A 15,263-nucleotide genomic window follows, 5' to 3' on the forward strand; every position below is an offset into this window, starting at 1 on the left:
ATGTTTAAATATGCAAATGAGGGAATATCTTATTAAATATGTGGTTATTTATATACATTTCCAGTACAGAAATGTGAACATTGGATAAAGTCAGGTTCAACATTCTTGTTTCATTTAGTTGACATATTAGAGTCAAAAGTTTTTACTCAGGTGATTTTGGATATCTCTTTGTATCACTCCATAAATCAGAAAATATCAACAGCAATAAAAAAAATCCATTTTACGCCATGTTTTTAGCGATAAAATGTTGTATAAATCAGACATTGAATGAAGAAAAAACTCAATTTGAGAAAACAGCCTTTAAAGATATGGATTGTAATATTCCATAGACACTATGTGAAGAGGGTAAAACAATTAACTAACTGATATAACTATGAAACTACCCCAGTATTCCAAGTTTTCTGAAATTGTATGTTTAAATATTCAAATGAGGCATTATCTAATGCTAACTTCTGCTGAATTTAGGAGAAATCTATAGACGTAAATAGACAAAGTTTTTCACCATATAGGCTTAATGCTGCTAACAATGGAACCAGGTTATGGCTGGATTTGTGCATGCAGGGACCAATGATAACGTCTGCTTTTTCAGCATTAATTGAATGAAATGTATGTATGTATGTATGTAACTAAGTATATTTACATTATTTATTTATATTTCTCAAGTACTGTACAGAAGTACAAATTTGAGGTACTTTATACCTCGACTCCCCTTCATTTCTCAGGGAAATATTGTACTTTTTGCTTCACTACATTTATTTCACAACTATAGTTACTATACATACTTTGCTAATTAAGATTTTACACAGAAAGCATGATGGTGATCTTGTAAAATAGGATAAATAGATTAACAATTAGCTCCACCTCGACCTACTGCAACAGTAAAATGCTGCTTATAGATTAATGCATCAGTAAGAATAATCTAATGATGTAATACATAACAGTCACAGGGGGGCATTTTTACGCATTGAGTACTTTTATCTAAATACTTCCTACACCACTGGATAAAGTCTGTTTATCAGAATGCCATGAGCTAAACTGAACAGAACAGTCTCTGGCATCTGCATTCATTAAAGCTAGGGTTGGTAATCTTTTTTTATTTTTTTGTATTTGTTATAGTTATTTGTTGTTTTAGTTGTTGAAATTCTCATTACATCCTGACTGCCTGTCTACCTGCATACACTCTAACCGTGCACTAATTGCGCGTCACCTGAGTCTTCCACAGCCGTGTTCGTTGTTTCCGTTCATTATGCTATGTTTGTGCACATAATGGTCATTTTTGGGGGGAGTGGCTTTGGAGGGAGGCCTAACGGATGGGCTGTTAGTGTTACCGACTTGGCAACTTGTGGACACAGTCACTAAGACGTACACAATAATGCAAATGAATCAGCGCCGAGAACCATCAACCCGGGATAGAGGGGTTCAGTGAATGTGGTGTTGAAGGTGTGGAGGTGGGTCAGTATGTCAGAGGAGACTCTGTAGAAGGACAGAACGCCAGCAGGCCAGTCCAGATACACCCCTACTCTGTTGAAAGCACTGAAGGATTTTGTAGGTATGACTTTGCCCTTTCCGTTGTGCCAATCAGTGTTCTTGTTGCAGTCTAAGCACCAGGACTTGTCGTTAAACCCGAGCAGAGAGTCATCCTCCCGTCCTTTCCTGCGGATTCCTCTGTATGTCACTCCTACAAAAACTGGTCCTTTCCACTCCACCTCCCAGTAACAGCGCCCAGTCAGACCGTTTGTACACAGAACCTGGTACCTGTGTTGAAACCTCTCTGGGTGATCAGGGTAGGGCTGCTCCTGTCTTACGTTTGTGACCTGTCTGTCACCATGAGACAGGAGGAACCTCTTGTGTGCTGTGTTTGGGTCTAGTGTGAGGTCACAGGCGTCTGCCAGGAAAAAAAGAGACACAGTTTGTAATTGAAGTGCAACTGTCAAAACCGACATGCTTCTTGTATGGAAATCAGGGACGATGCAGGTAGATTAAGAGTCTACAGCCATGCTAACAGCTCTAAGGCTGTAGTTGGGCTCAATGATGCTTTGAGCTAAATGCTATAATCTTGTTCATTGTTCAAATATCTCCGTCCACACTCGGACGCAAAAACGACTCCAAACGCTGGCCTTAATATTTACATGTCACCACAAGTGAGATCACAAGTTAAGGGTCAAGGAATTTTGTAACCACCCTTCTCTCTCCCTTTACTTTGGCTTCATTACAATCAGTGTGATAACAGTTACTGTTGGTGGGGGGGTGCTGGATTCCTGTCATCACTCTGCTGTCATCAACTGTCTCTTTACATGCATAAATGACGACAGGGAGGTCATTCAGGTTTACGTCCATCGCCCTTATGAATGCTCCAAACCTCGCCTTCAATCGCCCGAAAACACATTCAATCACCATTCAGCCTCCACATGTTTAATTAAATCGGCCTCCTGTGACTGGAAAATTTTTCTAAGGTAAAGCAGTAATCTGTCCAAGCACCACTAACAAAACGTAAAAAGGTCGGTAGTGATGATGTTAGTCCCCATAGGAGCCATTTCATTGACCTCACTGTATAAAATGACCTGTGGTGACCTCTAAGATAATCACAGCCTCATGAAACTTTACAGCCACAAACTAAAGACCTGTAGCATTCAGAGGATGGATGGCTCTCCTAGGTAGATTGACAATAAGGGGGTTTCTGAGCAGTTTAAACAACACAAGTGCTCGCCATCCAATCGCCGAAAAATGCAATTTTTGCAGAAATCTCCAAATGTCAAAAGTCTTTGAAACCAAATCACAGCATGGCTTTTTCTATGGTGTTCCTCTAAGTCTTGGTGTCTCAATGTGGTATTTTGGAGGGATTACTGATCATTTTTATCAATTCTCAAGTGGAAAAAATTGTTAAATTTAGCACCAAGTCTGTGTAACAAATGGTATCAACCGTTACAGTTTCATAATTTATTCTAATTGATTAATTCATTTATTAATTCATTTTTATTTCTTATTAATGACTACAACAACTTGACACACTACCCCTTTAGAAAAGAGGGCGGAATAGTAAGGGGTCAAAAGCATTCTTTGATCCACATAAAACAGATCTACTTATGTAGAAAAAGACTCCCAAGGAAAAAACTTGAAGTTATAGATTGTTAAAAATACAGTATAATTCAATCAGTGATGGCGACGTACATCGATAGACAGAACAGATGACAGATAACAGATGGAACAAATATTCCTGTGACCCCATACAAGTGATCATGGATCACTCAAGAGAGGAGCTTTGTGTTTATGTTTGGGTAAAGTGGAAAAAGAACTTACATTTCCTTGGCCCAGGCAAGATCATGGACTCTCCACGAGGATCAACACTGAAGAAAGACACAGACAGACAGACAGACAGACATGAGGTTCCTTCAATATGGTGCACATCGACAAACATGTGTGAACATGTCTGTGTATGCAGGCAGTCAGTATAGTATATACGTACCCAGGAAGAGGGCCGGGGCCGGGAAGCAGAAGAGACTAATGCAACTAACATAATTATAGCTTCTAATAAAAAAGAGCCACTGATGATCAAGAGCTGAGAACATCTGAAGTAGCCACTAAGCAGCTTGTTATGTTACCAGAAAGCTCTGCATGAGAGGCAATCTGCGAATGAACTGTTTATACCTGAGAGTGTCCAGTCTCCACCGTGGATCCTCCAGTCCAACAGAGAGGAGATTCACCCCTGAGTCTCCTGGATGGTTGTAGCTCAGGTCCAGCTCTCTCAAATGGGACGGGTTAGAGTTCAGAGCTAAGGCTAAATAAGCACAGCCTAACTCTGTGACCAGGCAGCCTGACAACCTGCTGAAAGAGTACATGCTAAATCCTCCATGGACCACTTTCATGCTGAAATTAACGTTTGATCATCTTTATGTAAAATCACAGATTCAGGATTACTGACCTAAGTGTTTCCAGTCTACAAGATAGACTTCCCAGTCCTTCAGAGAGCCGATTCACTCCTGTATCATACAGGTCATTGTTACTCAGGTCCAGGTTTCTCAGATTGGAGGACTTTTCGCTGAGAGCTGAGGCCAGATATCCACAGCCTCTCTTCGACAGGTTACACCAACTGAGACTGAAGAATATTTAGTGATGACTAATTCTTTTGTATGATAATACCATTTTGGTTGGGTTGAGACATTTTTAGTAATATTGTTATACATAGAAACAAACAAAGAGACAGTGGCAGAACAGTCAACAGACCTAAGAGTTTCCAGTCTACAGTGTGGACTCTCCAGTCCAGCAGAGATCAGCTTTAGTCCATCATCCTGCAGGTTGTTGTTACTCAGGTCCAGCTCTCTCAGACTGCAATATTGTCCCAACTTGTGACAGCGCACGTCTTCTGTTCTCCGCTCAAAGTAGTACATTGGTCTCTTCCTGTGGAATTAAATTAATTAAAAACAACAACGCAACATATAATTAAACTCACAGTGTTGTATTGGCAGTTTTCCCTGAACTGCAACTCAAACTATAATCACTCTACATTGTAATATTTTTTGTCAAATACTAATGAAGACACTCATTTTAAAAGCCACTCAAGTTAAAATTTTAGTAAGTTAATAACAAATGAATAATAATATACTGTACACTAATCCTTTGAATGGGGACTTATTCCTCTCTGGTTTTCTTGGTGATTGTAGATTGTAGATCATCATGTCAAGGTCTGTCTGATGGGAGCAGTCAGCGCTCAGGGATAAGGCCAAAGAACCGCAGCCTTCCACTGTGACCTCACAGCTTGATAACCTGCATGTGGGAGTGTATCATTAATTTGTACAATACTTTTCTATTTTCTTCTTAATTCTGAACTTAAGGTGATAACCCTGTTTTTTTGTTGTTTTTTCGTCTCTGTTGCAACTGGCCTATTTTACTTTGATATCCATTGTTCATATAGACGGGTTTCTTGTATACAATCTGGCTGTATCAGAGTCCGACCATCAGATACCATGAGATATTAGTATGAGAATTATTTATTACTATCACCTGTTATGAAATGGGTATAACGTTAGATCAGACAGAAGTTTTGACTTGGGGGACCAAGGTCTGTTTGGTTGACATTCCGGTCGAAGTTCAAGTGAGTCACGTGAGACCCTTTTGATGGCCGCCGCCAGACACTTTTTCATCAGCGATTCCTCAACAGGTACAACCTTAATATAAAACTGGAGACAACAATCACACTGCAGCGCTTTGTATGTCGGGCAGGTAAACATTAACATTAGACCTCTGACAGCTGTCTACTAAATAGCGTGTTGCTGGTTGCTAGCTAACGTTAGTGTTTGCCATCAGTCGGAAACGTAACGCCAAAAGTCAATACAGTATTGCTGATATGTGTGATTCAAATTTAAACAAACGTTAGCTGATGTTAGCTTCCACGGCCGCTTGTAGTTGACACGCAGCTGCCCCGGTAGACTACCAGACGTCTTCCCTTCAAAATGTAACATACGGCGTAATGGAGTGAGCTTTCCTCCGCCGTAGTCACATAACGTTACAGCAATTTAGAGCTGTAATAAAGTCTTGCATCACTTTTAAGTTTTAAGGCATATTCGCTGAATCTATCTAAATATTTCCTCAGAGTGTGAGTCGATGAACCTGTTGTTGATCAGTTCATTTCTATCAATCTGTGGAGCATGACAGCTCGCTGTGACCACCCGGTGCTTTGCTAGCGCTGTGTGACTAGAACGCTTTGGCCCACAAGGCCTGGATCCATAATCTCCTTCTGTTTTTAGGAAAGCCATGTGATCCCCTCGGAATAATAAAAATTTTCAATCTATTTTTTCTGCGGTTGGTGCAGTTTACTGCAGAACAACTCCTCGTCATCTCTGCTTTGGAGCTTGGCTCCGCTAGACATGCCGTGCTTTCTGCCCCCTGGCTGCACGGACATCTCTGTGATGACGTAGCACAGAAACCCGTCTATAGAACATGTTCCAATTTTAGAATTTTACGTCATAGGGTACATTAAATACCTAATTAAATATTTCTTAAACCTGAAATCTTACAAAATACATATTGCAAACCCAGGGCATACTGTGTAGATTAGCTGGAGTACAGGAAGCATCCTAAGGAGCTCCATGAAAGATCTCATGAGATTTATTTTCCAGAGGCTTAACTGCCAAAGTTACACTTTCTGTTGCGTTAAGTGGATTATTATGGGGAGCAATCAGTTTAGGCACTCATGTTATTGGCATCAACAGTCTATTGCTTCAATCACAGTATTTTGCAGTAGTAAAATACAATAACAGATGCATCAGCGAGAGCAACTAATGAAATAGTCATGTAAAGCAGGTCAGATGAATGGATAATATACTGGAGTAATTATAGCAACGGTTAGCATTTAATAAGCAGATGAAATTCTGCACATCTTTTGAATAGGTTCAGGTATACTGACCTTAGATTTTCCAGTTTACAGTGTGGATTGTTCAATCCAGCAGAGAGCAGCTTCACTCCCGAATCCTGCAGGTTGTTGTTACTCAGGTCCAGCTTTCTCAGACTGGAGGACTGCGAGCTGAGAACTGAAGCCAGAGCTTCACAAGATAGGTGTGAGAGCTCACATTGGTTCAGTCTGATTTACAGGTAGACAGAGCGGGATAAGAAAGTTATTCTGTTTTAAGATCAAATATTATATCATAAAATATGTTTCAGAAGGCAGATTAATTAAAATGTGCACAAAATATAAAATTCAGTCAGTCAGCCATCTGACAAGACATTGGCTATCATGTGACTAATGGATATGTACAGCATTAATATTTAGCGTCTTGGGGAAACTGGAGGAGTGACGATAATAAACATGGACTCAGAACCAGCTAGTTGATGTGGGCAGACGCTAAAATATTTTAAATCAAAACTCACTTTGCAAAGTGTTGGACTGTGTTGGAACAAAGATACCCCATCTACATAGAATCCCAAAGACCAGTCATTTCATTCAATGGCATTAAACAAATTACAGCAACATTTTGCTATGATGTTATCATAATAAAGTAAAATATATTTTAGGGCTGTCAACCGATTAAAATATTAAATCGCAATTAATCGTATAATTGTCCATTTTTAATCGCGATTAATCACAATTTTTTTTATCTGTTCAAAATGTTCTTTAAAGGGAGATTTGTCAAGTATTTAATCCTCTTATCAACATGGGAGTGGGCAAATATGCTGCTTTATGTACAGTAAATGTATGTATATATTTATTATTGGAAATCAATGAACAACACAAAACAATGACAAATATTGTCCAGAAACCCTCACAGGTACTGCATTTAGCATAACAAATATGCTCAAATCATAACATGGAAAACTGCAGCCCAACAGGCAACAACAGCTGTCAGTGTGTCAGTGTGCTGACTTGACTATGACTTGCCCCAAACTGCATGTGATTATCAAAAAGTGGGCATGTCTGTAAAGAGGAGACTCGTGGGTACCCATAGAACCCATTTTCATTTACATATTTGGAGGTTAGAGGTCAAGGGACCCCTTTGAAAATGGGTATGACAGTTTTTCCTCGCTAAAATTTAGAATAGTTTGGAGCGTTATTTAGTTGGTACCAATGGATTCATTATGTTTTGTAGTTTCATATGATACTAGTATCTTCACTCTAGCTTTAAAACTCAGTCGCTACAACCTAAAAATCCCAAGTTGCGTTAATGCATTAAAGAAATTAGTGATGTTAAAACATATTTGTGTTCACAAGTTATTATTGCGTTAACTTATATATATATATGTATATAATACCCTTGTTGTGATAGATATTTAGTGTGGTTGCAGTGTACACTACCTTGGGGTGTATTTTCACAAGCTATAGTCCATTTGGCTAGTCTGAATCAGAGCGGTTCAAATGTTTAAAAGAAAAATTGCGTTTACGAAGGAGCATGGCCATAGTGTTTTTTCACTTTGACTCGGAACTGATCTACTGTGCGCACTCCCTCAAAAATAATGTGAATGCATAAAGTGAGACAAATATTGTATATACAAGTGTTTAAATAACTTAAAACAAGTACTTACAGTGCCGTTGTTGAGGCTTTGACCAATGGCAGCATTCTCATCAGAACCTCCTCTGATTTGGAGTATTCCTTTAGGTCAAACACATCCAGGTCTTTTTCTGATGACAGTAACACATAGACCAGGGCTGACCACTGAGCCGGAGAGAGAGAGACTGTGGAGAGGCTTCCTGTTCTCAGGTAATGTTGGATCTCATCTACTAGGGAACTGTCCTTCAGCTCACTCAGACAGTGGAAGAGGTTAATGCATCTCTCTGGTGAGGGATTCTCCCTGATCTTCTTTTTGATGTACTTCACTAGCTTCTGGTTGGTCTCTGCGCCTGTCCCCGTTTGTTTCAGCAGGCCTTGTAAGAGATCCTGATTCGACTTCAACGAAAGGCCCAGGAGGAAGCGGAGGAACAAGTCGAGGTGTCCATTTGGACTCCGCAAGGCCTTGTCCACAGCTTTCTTACAGATCTCCGTTGCGGATGCTTTTCTGAAAAGCACCCGCAGATGTTGGAGAGGTGTTTGCGGTTCAGCCATCACATCCTTTCTGTTGTTAAAAAGTGACAGGACCACAAAGAGAGCTGCCAAAAACTCATGGATGCTCAGATGCACAAAGCAAAACATCTTGTCTTCGTTCAGCCCGTCGTCTTCCTTGAAGATCTGTGTGAACACCCCCGAGTACACCGATGCTTCACTAAGATGAATGCCACTGTTGTTCAAGTCGGTCTCATAGAAGATCAGATTACCTCTCTCCAACTGGTGAAATGCTAGCTTTGCAAGTGACTCGATGATCTCTATGTTCTTATTTGTGTCATACTTCAGTGCTGTCTGCTTCATCTGAAACACAAGGAATTTTGTATACATCTCGGTCAGAGTTTGAGGAATTTTTTTTCTCTCATCTTCTCCCAATATTTGCTTCAGAACTGTAGCGGTGATCCAGCAGAAGACCGGGATGTGGCACATGATGTGGAGGCTTCGAGATGTCTTAATATGGGAGATGATTCTGTTGACCATCTGCACATCTCTGAATCTCTTCCTGAAGTACTCCTCCTTCTGTGGGTCAGTGAACCCTCTCACCTCTGTCATGATGTCAACAAAGTCCAGAGGGATCTGATTGATTGCTGCAGGTCGTGTGGTTATCCAGAGGCGAGCAGAGGGGAGCAGTTTCCCCTGGATGAGGTACGCCAGCAGATCACTCACCAACAGTGGCTCATCAATAGAACAATCTTTCATGCCACTGAAGTCGAGCTGAAGGCGGCTTTCGTCCAGCCCATCAAGCACAAACAGAAGTTTGAATTTACTCTTGTCGTAGTTGGTGTTTCCTGAAGCCTGTAGTTTTGTGAAGATGTAATTAAGAGCCTCCTCTTTGATATCTTGACTTTCGCAGATACATTTGTGAATGAACTCTGCCAAACGAAACCTTTTGCCCTTCAGTAAATTCAGCTGGCGGAAGGTGAACGGGAACATGAGATGCACATCTTGATTGGCTCTTCCTTCAGCCCAGTCCAGGATGAATTTGTGTACAAGGAACGTTTTTCCGATTCCTGCAATCCCAGTGGTCAGCACCATTCTTACCGGTGTGTTTTCTCCAGAAGGGTGTTTGAAAATGTCGTTGTGCTGAATCGATCTCTCGGTTCCTTCCGGTTTTCTTGAGGTCATCTCAATGTGCCTGACCTCATGGTACCTGTTGAAATCTGCATCAGTCCCATCTATCATGTAGAGCTCCGTGTAGATATCATCAAGATGTTTCTTATCCTTCTGCTTTGACAACCCCTCTGGTATACACATGTACTTGTTCTGGAGGTTTGACTGGAGAATGCATTGGTATGATGTGATGGATCGTGAAGGCTTTGGTCTTGGCACCATCAAATCTGTATGGAATAAGGTCACATTCTTCAGTGTAGCAGGGCTGTGCAACTCCTGGATCCTACAACATCCTTTGTCTCATGTGTTTTTATGTTTTCAGTCACTAAAATACATGGTTATGGTTAGGGAAAGATTGTGGTTTGGCAATATTCTGAAAATTTGATAACGTCCTGTTTTGTGCTTTTCAATATTTAACCAAAACTACAGTTTTCCCCTAAAGGCCCAGACACACCAAGCAAACATCTAAGAACTAGTGGCGATGAAGTCCGACTGTTGAGTCGTCCCACGTCGCTTTTGTCTTGGCCGACAAGTTGCATTTGAACACATCGCAAAAACTACAGCCGACGGCCAGTTAGCACGTACGTTCTGCACCTGCGTGAGATGAAATAATTCTCCACACCAGCAGGCGGCGGTAGTCTGTATTCATCATTCAAAAAGGGAAACAGGAAGACCGAGGACGGCGGATATACAAGCCGTTGTTATGATACGTACATGAAACAAAGCGGCGTTTGCCGACCATTTTCACACCACTTTCACTCATCACTTAGCTTCATTCCAGATGTTCATGTCGCTTTGAAAATATCCGTGTGTTGGAATGATCAGATGAGATGAAGATGGAAAATGAAAAGAGTCTTACTTTACTCGTTGGCATGCTTTCCTCACTTCCGATTCTCTTCTCGTGCACTGATTGGTTTACACACTGCAAAAACTAGGCCGACAGACGCTCACCGACGGCCCCAAACTGTCCGACGGCCGACCGTCGGCTTGATGTGTCAGGACCTTAACACTAATCAAGTGCTTTGAATTGCCCATTGAACATTTGGCATTAGCAGCAAGCTGTTACAGATATGTTAAATATAAAAGGTTTCTGTGTTATTTATTTCAAAATGTAGTCCAGGTGGCATTACATTTCCTACGAAGCACATTTTCTATGAAATTGCCATTAAAATATTTCTTAAGAGGTAACAATGAATGAAATCATAAGTGGCCAAACTGTAAACTGAAATAGCTTCACCTTCATCCTGAGCCCCAGGCATGGTGGCAGGGTGAGGAGCTGCCTGTGCCTGTTGAATGGAAGAAGCTCCTGTGTTCTCTGAAGTCTCTCCAACATCAGTGGCATCCTCTGAGAGAGATAAAGGGAGAGGGAGAGGATGGTTTCCTTTTTCTATGGAGTCAGATCACTCTCAATATTAATGAATGCACACAGAAGGATTCACAAATGCATAAATGACTCTTTCCACAAAAATATTGTTGAATGCACTCAAAAATAGTTATCGTTGTATATAAATGTAAAGAAATACATATAAAAAATGAAGGCTGAGAAATATATTTCTGATGCACACACAAATATGTCTTGTTTTAAATAAATATAACAGAAATCCACAAATATATGTATTTAAAAGTATTTGCAATTTTCATCAAAAACATATTTGGATGTTACATTGATATACAAACTGTTTAACCTACATTTACAAACTGCTTTTCATGTGTGAACTTCATTGGATTGTGTGTGGGTTTTATGAGACGCCCCTGATGTCGCATGATCCACACATTTTTTTCAACAGGGAATTATCTGTAGCCAATCAGATGTGATCAGATCCCTCCTTATCAGCCAATCAGAGTGAGCCCCCACGAGGGTATGTATGACTTGCAGGAAGACCTGCCCCTATTCTGCTGGGCTAACGGTAGGTAGCCTAGCTATGATGTTAACCACAGCTTCGAACTAGACAGGCTCAGGAGGAGTGCTTTTGTTCCCGCAGTCCAAAGGTAGGCTACTTGGTCCGAATAACAATCATTATTTTTGTGGCGAGAGTCATTTATGTATTTGTGAATCCTTCTGCATTCATTAGTATTGAGACTGATCTGATTCCATATTTTTGCTCATAATGATGGAATGATTCAGTTGTTTTGGCTTAGTGTCAGATTGGCCTATTAAAGATTCAATATAGTTCATGTCATTAGCAGGAGGCTAATGTGAAATTAGATTCCAACTCTGTCTTACTGTTGGGTTCAAAACCACTTTTGGAGAAACGCTCCACTAAATCATTCCTGGGGATCTTCTTCAGAACTTCCACTGTGATCTGCAGAGCTCCAGGAAGGCCGTAGGTCTGCACCATCTGGTCCACCGTCTCCAGCCTGTTGGCCTCCTCCAGCCGGCTCTTTGGGATAGCTGGGAAGTCGTCTACTTCAGCCTTCTTTAGGAGCCACCTGAAATGCTCGAACTCCTCATTCCCCAAGTCCTGCAGTACTCCCAAGAGGAGCTCCTCATGTGATGCCATCACTGCTCACCTGATCACATGAGAGGACAGTTTGATAATCAGTCACCTAACTTCAGGTAGTTGATTGATTGATCTCAACTAAACCAGAGCCTGGTTCTGCCCAAGGTTTCTACCTGTTAAAGGGGAGTTTTTTCTTGCCACTGTTGCACCTGGTGCATGAGGGATCTCTTACTGGGTCTCTAAATTATAGAGTACGGTCTAGACCTGCTCTATACGCAAACGTCTTGAGATAACTTATGTTATGATTTGATGCTATATAAAAACAAGGCAAAAGGGAGAATGGCTCACATACCCCCTGCTCACTGCTTGACCCCTACTGAAGTAGAGCCAAAGGTTTTGCCCTTTTGGAACTATTGATTTATTGATAAGTTGTCAACTATTAAGATATTGATAATTGATTAATCGGTTTGAGTACTGACTTATGAAAATGAGGTAAAAATTCTCAGAATCACAGTTTTTGGCCAAAATTTCAAAACATTTGGGCACCCTGGACTTCAAACCCCCAAAAGGCAACTCGAGCACACTGTCAACCATCGTACAAGCCTGGAGAATGAGACCTCTCGGTCACTGCCAAAGACATCAAGAACTCCCAGCAAGCATGCTGGTGCTGTGGGAACCAACGCACGGGCATCGATCACAGGGACGTCCAACACCAACATGCTGGACAGTGCTGGCGAGCTAGCCGGATGTATGGAGGACTGAGATTGCTGGAAGCTCCGCTTGAAAGCCCGTCTGAGGATGACCCAATGATATCATTCCGATAGTTGTATTATCTCTCTTTTACATCCACTGCTATTGATTTTTGTTATTAGTCCTACTTGTATTAGTTATTACAGCTGCTGTGCTATTATTGTAGTTGCCTCTCTCTCTCTCTCTCTCTTTCTTTCTCCCCAACCGGTCTCGGCAGATGACCGCCCACCCAGAGCCCGGTTCTGCTCCAGGTTTCTTCCCACTAAACGGGGAGTTTTTCCTGGCCACAGCGCGCTTGGTGGATCTTGTTGGGTCTCTAAACTATGGTGTACGGTCTAAGGCCTGCTCTATATATAAAGCATCTCGAGATAACTTCTGTTATGATTTGACGCTATATAAAAATAAATTGAATTGAATTGAATTGAATACCAAATTTGAAATTCCTAAGTTAAATAGTTTCCGAGTTCTGCTCCGGAAACAAAAGTGTAACGGACTGAAGGATTGACGGAAGGACGGACGGAAGGACGGACACACGGAGCGCTATATACCCCGACTACGTTGTTGCGGGGGTATAATAAATTGAATTGAATTTCAGAGTTTCATGCAGCAGATTTCTTGAGCTAACTGGATAGCTATGCTGAAACTTGGAATTTTTTTTTACCATTCCGCTCTTTCCATTTTATATATAATTTTATGTATGATCAATCTGTTTTATGACACGACCTTCAGTCATTTGACTATAGTTGTATTGCTGTAATAGAAACTTGGCTACCTGCAAGTGTTTCAATTGAGACTGCCCATTTGAAGACTATAACTTTCACAGTGTTCCACGTTGCTCTGCTTACAACATGGAAAACCTTTTTTGTCATAAATCAAATACCAGCAACATGGTAGAGCTGGCATTCAGTCATGATGAGCTGAAGTCATTGTCAATGTCATCTTTCATGGCAAACCAAGGATACATGCGGTCTGTCTCAGGACCTACCACAGAGAACGTACGATTGAACAAACAAACAACCATTATCTTACTGACAGTATATTTTAGTACTCATGACGTACGCAACAACTTATTGTAACAATGGCTTCATGTTTAGTAGTTGCATAACAGTTTGGTCTTCTGCTTTTTGAAACACAAAGCAGAAGCACACCAAAATACGAGAGACATTACAGCAAACATTACATCAAATATATATAAAATAAACATATTAACCTACCTTGATGAACTACAACACGATTCCCCCAAGTCAGAGACATGCAGGTGCCAGGAAAAAAACATAGATTAAATGTGTGCCTCAGGTGGTTTACAGAATATCCGTATCATACTTAAGCGCACACCATGTTTCTTGGCTGATGTGCATTAAGCAATCACTCAAGTTTTAGTTCCTCACCTCACATGACGAATCTAAAAATGCAAATCAAAGGACACAGTATTGGTTGGTTCATAATTTTAAATATTTGAGGAAGCTATCAGAGCACACAGTCACACCACTCTCAGGTGTGTTGCAATGCAGGAGGAAGACCCAGGGGAAGTTTGGAGTTTCTTTTCTGGGTCCTAATGCGAGACCCGCTTACTTTGGACTCTTCCACGCAGGTGCAGCATCATTTCAAATGAAGAAATCAAAGTGCATTATAATTAAATGTGTACATGATTAGTGTTTATTGCTACATAGTTTTTCAAGCCAGCCTTTTCAGCATATACCAGATCCGTGATGAACTGTGATTAGTCTCACTAGGTCTGCCTGGCCGGTCTTGTTCAGTGCAGTGGTCACGTGCTTATTCAAACGGAGGAGGAAGGTGTCAGCAAGACATCCTAAAGTGTCTTGAAGGTGTTCAGCATCATCAGATTATCTTTATACCACAACAAGAACAGCTGGTAGGGACACCAATGGGGCTTGGAACAAGTGATTTTAGTACCTATTAATCTGGGTGCTTTTGTATGTTGCACTTGACTGATCGATAATTTGGACCCCGGTAATTTGAGTTTAGTCAGGTTTAATCTGTCCCTCACACAATCAAACACAGGTTACTATTACTAAACAAAACAACCCGCGGTAACACCTTACAATAAGGTACACGAAAATATGAGTAGTTACTCGGGAACGAATGAGGAAGTAACTGTTAACCATTAGTTAATGAGTAACTACCATTCACATTTTATGGTGGTTTATTTCCTGTAACTAGGTCTTAACTTCTCATTTATATATTCATAATTGCTTTATCATCCTTATTAAAGGGACTGTTTGTAACTTTCATAAATGCTTGTTAACAGCGACACCTGTGACCGTTAAGTCAAAGAAAGTCAGTGTCGGGCTCGCGCTTGCTCGCTCTAAATAGACATGAACAAGCATCGCTCAAAACAGTGAGGCGACACACGTTAGCTAAAACCACAATATCACTCTATATTTCACCTGCTTGGCAGTAATGTTAGCTGACCAGA

The 15,263-nt window shown here is 40.9% G+C and overlaps 1 protein-coding gene across 1 annotated transcript; it reads right to left on the bottom strand.

Annotated features, from left to right (window-relative positions):
• Positions 1–211: 211 nt before the first annotated feature.
• Positions 212–14,256, bottom strand: LOC119500959 (NACHT, LRR and PYD domains-containing protein 12-like). Its single transcript, XM_037790998.1, has 11 exons — positions 14,041–14,256; positions 11,860–12,146; positions 10,873–10,980; positions 8,011–9,862; positions 6,401–6,574; positions 4,704–4,761; positions 4,222–4,340; positions 3,920–4,093; positions 3,646–3,819; positions 3,298–3,344; positions 212–1,885 (listed from the first exon to the last, which is right to left on the bottom strand). Exons 2-11 carry the CDS (start codon positions 12,134–12,136, stop codon positions 1,356–1,358), a joined length of 3,513 nt encoding a protein of 1,170 aa, XP_037646926.1. The 5' UTR covers positions 12,137–12,146; positions 14,041–14,256; the 3' UTR covers positions 212–1,355.
• Between the last annotated feature and the right edge of the window lie 1,007 nt (positions 14,257–15,263).

Source organism: Sebastes umbrosus, chromosome 14 (assembly GCF_015220745.1).
Source record: "Sebastes umbrosus isolate fSebUmb1 chromosome 14, fSebUmb1.pri, whole genome shotgun sequence".
Classification (NCBI taxonomy): Eukaryota; Metazoa; Chordata; class Actinopteri; order Perciformes; family Sebastidae; genus Sebastes; species Sebastes umbrosus.